Source organism: Nematolebias whitei, chromosome 7 (genome assembly GCF_014905685.2).
Source record: "Nematolebias whitei isolate Nwh7 chromosome 7, NemWhi1, whole genome shotgun sequence".
NCBI classification, from domain to species: Eukaryota; Metazoa; Chordata; class Actinopteri; order Cyprinodontiformes; family Rivulidae; genus Nematolebias; species Nematolebias whitei.
This window is the reverse complement of record NC_056504.1, coordinates 9201658-9210869: the sequence shown is the minus strand read 5'-3', so window position 1 is coordinate 9210869 and position 9212 is coordinate 9201658. Positions and strand designations below refer to the sequence as shown.

General features: G+C 43.8%; 1 protein-coding gene across 1 annotated transcript; it reads left to right on the top strand.

The window, feature by feature from the left end:
* Positions 1–3088: 3088 nt before the first annotated feature.
* LOC119412245 (twist-related protein 2) lies at positions 3089–7361 on the top strand. Its single transcript, XM_037679229.1, has 2 exons — positions 3089–4239; positions 7283–7361. Exon 1 carries the CDS (start codon positions 3296–3298, stop codon positions 3851–3853), a length of 558 nt encoding a protein of 185 aa, XP_037535157.1. The 5' UTR covers positions 3089–3295; the 3' UTR covers positions 3854–4239; positions 7283–7361.
* The last annotated feature ends 1851 nt before the right edge of the window (positions 7362–9212 follow it).

The window sequence follows — 9212 nt, the reverse complement described above, 5'->3', positions numbered from 1 at the left end:
TTTTAAAACCTGGATTATTGAGCATGAACTTTGATGTTTTGTCCATGGCTGCCTCAGAGGAGTCGACGGGGGGAGAGGGCGGACTCCAGAAACCATTTTATCACCATAAAACTGGTTGCCCACTATGTGAGAAAACCACTTATGGGATTGAGTTGGTTGTGGCTCCTTGGACTGATGAAGTCCTTTGGACGAAGAACGAAACATTTCAACAACAAACAAATAAAGAAACCGTCCAGAGGACCTGACTGAACTTTGTTGGGTTTGTTTTTTACCTTCAGGAATTAATATTGTTTCCTTAAAACTCCCACGTTGTTGTTTTCATCTAACGTAGCGTCTGAGTGATTCACAGATAAAGTCACAAGCAAAACTTCTCCATGAAGAACAAAAGAAGAGGAACACTGTCCAACATCTTTGGAGGAAACAACATGTTCAGTACTGTCAAACTACGGCAGCAGGAATCTAAATAAATAAGTCATGATTACCAGAAAGACGGCTAATCAAAGACTGGCCCCCGCACTGTCTGATTACAAAAAGTCTGGACCTTGAGCACATAGTGACCTCTGACCCCCCCCCACACACACACACACACACACACAGAGCTTTGTAACGTTTCATGCACTCACTTCTCCTGTTCACTCCTTGAAGTCCCCGTTCTTTTCCATTTTTTCCTGAAAACGCAGGCACTCTTCCTAACTCTGTTATTATCTTCACCTCCTATCAAAGCCTCCCTCCCCCCACTCACCGTGCACCTTCACCCCCCTCCACCCAAACCCCTCCTAAGTGGATGCCCCACAGGAAGGGTTTTCCATGCGAGGAAATGGGCCCCTGATGTCTTCCTTGTCACCAGCAGCGCCTCCTGGGACGGGCCGCTTGAAGAATGGGTATGGAGGGGCAGACGGGGGCATACAGTGTGCTGTGCTGAAGCATCAATAAGAACAGCCCGGGAGGGTGACGAAACTCTGAGGGTGAAGGTGAGGAGGAGCGTAAAGACCGGCTCCTTCTGTTGGGCGCAGTGTGGATTTCCAAACACATCACTTGTGATCGGTCACACCGCTGAGCTCCTGCTCACGGAGCGCGTCATCCAAACCTTTTGTTGCGTGACGAAGATTTGACTTGAACGCGTTACAAATTTTTAGGAACCCCACCTCCCTCCTATCATGGGCTCCACAGCATCAGCATGTCTACCCTTGGGTTCAAAACCATCTGGTTCAGAGACAGAAAGAGACAATCGTCTGCTTTTTTCTCATTTTTTTTAAGATCCAAGTTTTCCTGTTTGTAAGCGTACGTAGAAATATGCACGATCTCCCTTTGCTCCACAAAGGGTTAATTATGATCCCTGTGCAAACAGAACCAAGATGAGAGCAGGGCCCGAGCGTTTAGTGAAACATTATGTCAGGACTCTGACAAGGAAATGAAATGTGTAACATCAATCAGCCTATGAGGATCAAGATCAAACGAGCCTCCACACTCCTGCATCTGGTTCTGTTTGGACAGCCTCACTTTTTTTTCTCTCCCCCCGCCTGTTCTCCTTTCTTCTTCTTTTCCGTTCTCTCGTTCTTATTCCTCTCCTTTCCTATTCTTCTCCTCCTGTTGGCCTTCTTATTAGCTCATTTTTTCCATCATGGTGGCACGGGGCCACGTCTTCGCTCCTGAGTTTACCATCAGCAGCGATGACGGTCCTGTCCTCCCTCTGTCTCCGTCAGGACGGAGCTGACTTTAAGTAAATTAAACCTCTTTCCACTGATGGTGGCCACTTTTTTTCTTGTTACAGTTGATTGATCCCAACAGGGATTTTAGTTGCTTCGAGTACATGAATGAAATGTGAACCAGTGAAATCACAAGGTTCATCAACAAAATCTTCTGACCCACTCTCCGCTGCTGAAAGCTCGCCAGAAGTCTCGGTTAGAAGCTGTCAGGCAGCATTTAATGGCATGAAGCTTAATCACACGAATCAATTCATTAACAAAAAAAAAGCCATTCTTAATTAATTTTGTCTCAACCCAGACTGGTTTTAAACCAGCTTCATTCTGGGTCAGATTTTTGCACCTCAACAACCTCTCATGCGCTGTCATCAAAAAGTCCAACATTTCTACAGAAGAGAGCAGCGGAAAACTTCCCGCAACATGTCCTCCAGTTATCTGCACATGAGTCAGCCGGTCGTGACGCGTGTAGGTATAAATGGTTACTGATGGGAAACTGAAAAAAAAAAAAAAGGCGTGGCGCAATTGTGGATTGACGCAAAATTTAGTAATTGGTTGAAATTGTTGGTTGCACAAACAAAAACCTGATGTCATGTTTCTCAGCAGGGCCTACCTTCTGTGCGGTGGACACACCTTCAGCTGTGAGGAAAACGTCTGTAAGGGGCTGCAGATGCAGATGTTGCCTTCAGGCCAGGACGGTACAATTAGGCGCACTCGCTCTCGCCTTTGCAGGCTGGGGTGTTTGGGTCGCTGAGGTCAGGGGTCGTTCAGGGTCCTGCCTGGGCTCTCCTACCGTCCCAGCGTTGAGACAGCAAACATCAGGAGTGATTATGGAGATGTTTGAGCATAAAGAGCTAGTCTAACAAAGATAATTTAGGCTGAGATAGGTTTATTTGAAGAAATCCAGTTGCTAATTTTACATCTGTAATTAATATAAATTTTTCATCCTAATGGGGATTTTCTTTCTCTGCTTTTTGAGACGAGTCAAATTAGATACGTTGTTAGAAAGCGGAGAAGGATGTCGTCTCTATAATTATCGCCATAAAACTAGATGTAATAAGTATTAAGGACTGAAGCATACATGTGGTGACGGTCAAACATGTGAGGTTTGTGTGCACACAAGGATGCAGGCGGACCGAGGGTCCAGCCCAAATCTGGAACCCATAAACCTCAGACTTCTCTGCAACATTAGATGCAGCGCTTCTTACTGGCTGTTTGGGCCGCTTACCCCCTTCCTCCATCACCCGCCCAGTTAACGTACACTTCCTGCTTTTTCCAGGCTGAACCCCGCCCTCTGAGAGGCCGCCGAGCCAATGAGAAAAACTCGCAGGCCTTGAGTTGGCGTTTGGCTTATAAAAGAGGTGGAGGTAGACCTGCTTGTCAGATGGTTTGTTGTTGTTCTGTCTGGTGGACAGAGAAAGGGAATGTGGCAGTTGTGACATTTAAAAACCAGGAAACGGGAAAGTCCGAGGCTGAACCTGATGGAGCTGCAGCCGTAACTTTGTCTGACGGGAGACGGTTTTTGCCAGACTGAGGTGAGAACAGAGCCGTACCAAATCTTCTCAGAGCAGCGGAGGTCACCCCTGGACACCGCCATGAGAGAAGAGGTGTCCTGCACCAACTCCCCTGAAGGAGGGCTGGGGGCCAGCGAGGAGGAGCTGGAGAGGGCGTCCAAAAAGACCCTCCAAAATCGAAAACGATCGCCTTATCCAAAGAAGGACAGCCTCAGTCAGACGGAGGAGAGCAGCACCGGCAGCCTGCTGCCCACCGGGCCTAAGAAAATCAAGAAGAGCCCCTCGACCATCGTGACGTTGGCCCCCTCCTCCCTGGGGCCCAGGCCTGAGGCTCCCTTCGAGGAGCTCCACTCTCAGCGCGTCATCGCCAACGTCCGGGAGCGTCAGCGCACTCAGTCTCTGAATGACGCCTTTGCCTCCCTACGCAAAATCATCCCCACGCTGCCCTCCGACAAGCTGAGCAAGATCCAGATCCTGAAGCTGGCCTCGCGCTACATCGACTTCCTGTACCAGGTGCTGCAGAGCGACGAGATGGATGCCAAGCTGGCCAGCTGCAACTACCTGGCCCACGAGAGACTCAGCTATGCCTTTTCGGTCTGGAGGATGGAGGGGGCCTGGGCCATGTCCACCAGCCACTAGGACCCCAACAAACCTCTGTCACACACCCTCCTGTGTCCTCACCTCCACCCTCTCAACCTCTGTCTGTGTTTGCACCCACTTCCTGACCTTTGACCCCCTGAATGACTTCCTTATGGTCTGATCACAACCTCCATCTAAAACCTTTGCTTACATCTCTGATCCTGCAGAACCTCTGTGCTGCATGATGGTTCACTGCCTTCTTTTTATATTTTTACAGCTGAGCTTAAGTTTTAGCAAACTTCCACACCTGTCCACCACCCCCAACACACACCCCCAACACACACACACACACACACACACACACACAAACACACTGTTTCCAGTTTTCGTCCTTGTCCGTCCCACAGTTTTGTCCAGAGCAGCATCACTTCCCTGCAGCTCGTCAGGTAAGGTCAAAACACACAAACACACACGTTTCAGTTCATTATCCGTAATTATCAGCACAACAAATATTTAAACAACACACACACACATTCATAAAAGGAAAAAGACAAAGAAACACAAGTCTGGTGACAAAATATTGTGTTTAGAGAAGAAAATTCAAAAATATGCTTAAAATGTTGATTTTGTGGCACAAAAAAATAAAATGTGTTCACACTTTTTATCCTCACACGTGGGAACTTTTAATTTTAACGCAATTTTATTTAACAAATTTAGTCCAAAAGTGATTACGCTGATTTAATAAAAGTTAAATTTTATTTTAAGTAAAATCGAAAGCGTTTACTAATCAAACGTCAGAACATTTAATTTTTAACTTCAACTATTTATGTAATCCTACAAACCAGAGTATTTTGTAGCTGCAAAACTTAACAGAATGTGTTGTAAACATGTTTTTCAAGTACGGTAGTGATGAATACGTGCGCGTCTTTTGTTGGTAATTGCTCTTAAAACTGCAATTTCTTTTTTTAAAAGCAGGCAAGTAAAAAAAATAAATAAAAAATAGAAGTTAGCATTAGCATTCAGCTTGTTTTAAAGCCGGGCAGCGTGTGTGTAAAACTATAAAATGTAGGAAACAATGTCATAAGGTCATGATGTAATAAAGTTATTTGTGAGACAAAATTAATTTGAGTTCTTTTAAAAATAGCAAAAATGAACAAGATTTTATTTTTCCTTCTAAAAATCTGTTCCGTTCACACGTGCACCTAAACAAAACCATATTATAGACAATAAACCACTGCGTGTTCCCACAAGAACATCTCATTTTATAAAAGTGTGTCCTCTCAGACGGATGAGACTAAAACCATCATTACAACAAATAACGTGAAGGTAATTAATGCAGAGTCCTGGTTGTGTGTCTGAACTGAAACCAGCGATTATCTGCGAGGTAATCTAACCCTCGGAGCTGCAGTGTTTGACAGAACTCTGATGAATTTAAGACAAATGTTTTCCCCCGCAGTCTCCGGGGTCTGTTTTTCTTTTTCAGCCACTTTAACAGATACCAGATTACCGTACAGGTAGAGCATGAAAGGAGAAAGGGAGAGTGAGGAGGGAAAAAAGAAAAAGAAGTGGAGGCACATCGCTCCCTCTCCCCCCGCAGCCTTGCCCTCTTTTCTTGAGGATCCTGTATCGTGCAATCAGGCCTCGCCGGGGCCCAGACAAGCAGGAACCTTTAGATTGGAAACAGTTGTGGTGTATTAGGAAGGTGTGTGCTCTGGGGTTGGGGTCAGCCGTGCAGGCCCCGTGTACGTCAGTGCATGTGCACGCTGTGTGTTTGGAGCTTTAATTAGCTGTGCAGCAGTGAGCGAGGCCATGTGATCCAACGGATAAACAGGAATAAACTCACAGATTTGATCTCGCTCGTCTCCTGCAGGCTTTTGAAAATCAGTCACAAGAGCAGCAGGACTTCCTGGCTGACATGTCAAAATGTGACAAAATATTAAAAAGTTTAAAGCAATTAAAAAAAAAAAAAAAAACATTTTTGGTTAGAGAAGTGACGAGGAGCAGATGAATCTGTTGCTGTTCTGCTGGGTGACAGTTCAAGGTAAACACCTTTCAAACCCCGGCACATGTTCCAGCAGACGAATCAGAGAAACACACACACACACACACACACAGCTGTGGTCCATGTGCACCCTGCAGGTGTCCCACCATGAACTAACAATAAAACCTCCATCGGCCTCGACATCACAGCACGTTTCAGTTTTGGTGCGGATGGAGAGCAGAGGCTCCTGCATGTGCGAACGCGTGTCCTTGAACGCCTCACGAGCTTGCTTGCTCTGCCTGTGATCATCAACTCTGACTGTGCAGGAAACCTGACCAGACCCAGAAAAAAAAAGACACGAGGTTAGAACGAGTCAAGAGGCTTCAAAGACGGTGACCGAGGACACGGTGCAGATCAGTGAGAACATAAAGATAAAACATTTAGACTTTTTTTTATTTTTTACAGTTTTAATGTGCACCTCTGTAGACAGATGTCACACAACACCACTAAAACATTTAACATGAAATGTTTTTGGTTGATTCATAAAAATAATTCAGTGATAATTCTGGGTTATAGTAAATCATATACTCAGCTGCAGCAAATAAAATCAAAATGAATCAACTTTCACTATTTGCTGTCATTTCATCTGTATGTAATAATCTTAAAATCTGCAACAGCCCCTTCCAGAAGCATGCACACACAAGCACGAGCGCATCTCCGTAAAGTTGTGCAGTTCCTAAGGTGCATGTGGACGTCTGGCTCTGCGTGAGACGTCCAGATTGAGAGGACGGTTGGAGAAAACAATCCTCTTTCTGTTGTTTACTCTATAATCACAAATCTCCCAGTGGCTCCTTCCTCTGCAGAATCTCCTGGCTCTGCTGCAGCCATCTTGTGTGTGTGTGTTGTGTTTTGAGTTGACCAGCTGTTGGACACACTTCTGAACACATTAAATCTCTGGCACTCACTCCTGGCTGATCTGGGGCCAGATGTAAAGGCCTCTGTGGCTCATCAGCACTGTGGCAGGAGCTGTGGTTTCTGATGGTCGTTTTCATTTTTAGACATGGAAGCTGAGCTGAACACAGGTGGGAGGACGGTGTGCGAGTTGGTGTATTTGTTGTTGCGTGTCCTCTTGTGTCGTGTCCAGACGGCCTCAGGGCCAAGGGTTTGACACGTAGGCGACGAAAAGCCACATGACTTCAGCCTGAAATGTAAACCGTCAAAGAAACCTGTACAAGTCACCGTCACAGACGGAATGATAAAAACATTTCAGTCATTTTAAGAAGAATAGGAAGTCTCTCTGATGTGTGCGTTCTGGAGCCACTCTGTAATGACAGAGCTGCAGATTAAATGTCTGCTTGTTAAAAAAACAACAAAAAAAACAAGAGAGCTGAAGGAATTTTTCCACATTTGTTTGCTTGTACACATTTTATAACCTCAAAACTGTGAAAATTCACTCCGACGTGCGTTTACGAGTAACATCGACTCATCTTTGTGTCTTTTCTTCGCAGATAAACCATTAACGAGGAATTCTTCAATTTGCTCCTGCTTCTTCAGATTTTCTACATTTTCCCCACCCTCACGCACCCCCCCTTTTAAAATGTTTATTCTTTAATCGTTGGACATGTGCTTGACTCCTGATGCGTCCCCCACCGGGTGTTTCTGAGACTCAGACTCTGCTGAAAATACTGAGACAAATGCAAAAACTGAACAAACAGCTGGCCTGCGGTGACAATGAAACTACAAATGGCTGCTGGTGCGAGTGCCTTCGATGAGACCGTGATGAGCTCCCCCCCGACTCCTCTGTCGGATGGCTCCCAGCCTGACAGACATTAGGATGACTAATGATGATGGCACAGTGATGGTTAGAGGGCGGTCACAGCTAATTTATGTTTACAGCAAAAATACTAATAAGCTAATCGCTCCGGCTCTTTAAAAGAGAAGAAGAGCTGAAAGAATCTTCTTCTCTGTGCTGCAGTATTCCCAACAGCTTCCTGTGTTAAAAAAAAAAAAAAAAAAGCATTTGTGTAAATCTGGTGCATGCACACGGCTTATGCTTTACTGTTTTAATTAAAATTAAATAAAAAACACTGATCACAGCTGTTTATTTTCATATCAGCCTGTATGTTGGCAAGTAGCTGCAGAAAGTCGTACTCTAAAATGCGACTTTAAAATGTCTTTGTAATAGTAAAAAATAAAATAAAAAAACAGCAGAAGTTTTCTTAGAAAATGTGCCAAAGTGTTGATGAGGTGAATCCTTTCAGAGCGGAGCAGATTATTTTTTAACTGTGTGAGCAATTGAGTTTTGATTATGTTTCTTCTTCAGCATCTCCCCCCATTTGCTTTAATCATTTTGTCTTTTGTGAACAATAAAGTTTTACCCAATGTTGTAAACAAGCGAAGTACTTTTATAATCAAATCATTTATGCATTCGTTTATTTTGAAAATCCGTCTATTTTTGGATACAGAGGACTATAAAAAGATAAAACATACTATTAGAAATAGAGCAAATGTATATAATTTATTAAAGATTGTTTTAAAAACATAACAGAATAGTAAAAAGGTAGAAAAAAGACAAAAAAGTAATTATGTACACTGTACAGGAACAAAATCAGTCAATTCTGATAAAAACAGACTTGGCCTGAAGTTTAAATTGTTTACCTTCACACAGGTTGGTCAGGATGATCATTAAACTGAGAATTTGGTCTCTAGGCTTTATTTTAGATCATATATATATATTTATAACAAACTGTATTAGTTAAGACAAAAGGATGAAACAGAAAGTTTGTTTTTGTCATTCAAAATGATTTAAAGCTACACTGCGCTGTCGGGCCGAGCAGCTGAAACTGCAAGAGCATCAGCTGCTCTGCCGCCGTGTCCGATTTCACATTTTTATGATTTTAAAAAGAATTAAACGAGTTCTGAGGTGCATCTTTAACGCAACGCACAGACAGAACAGGAAGGAAAGCAAACACGCCGTATTAGCACCATCTTAACTGTGTTAGACACGCACTGAACACATCAAAGACACGTCAAGAACATGAAAATATAAATACGTGTAACGTCAAATGATTCTGTTTATGGATCCGTGCTTTTGATGCTTCCTGACTGTTTGGAAAAAGAAAAGAAACATTCACAAAGTCTTTGAGGCCATTCCAGTCCCCGGACAGCACATTGTTCTCATAAACTTTGGTTGGGTTTAACCTGTGTTCAGTTCTATGTGGATATCACCCACTTTATGTTCAGCTACCCATCGTAGCTGCTAAACGCCACGGCTCGGTCCCGGGCACAAAGCGCTTCCCTGAAGATGTCGATAAACAAAGCAGCGCTTTGTAAATGAAGAATAAGACAAATCAGACATCCTTTTTAAGAGTTAAAATAATAAAAACATTGTTTAAACACAGCAGGAATGCTCATCCACAGGAAGAAACACCTCATTGT

Bases quoted from the DNA above. Each gene is read 5' to 3' on its own strand.
- LOC119412245 (XM_037679229.1), top strand. From the start codon at position 3,296: ATGAGAGAAGAGGTGTCCTGCACCAACTCCCCTGAAGGAGGGCTGGGG.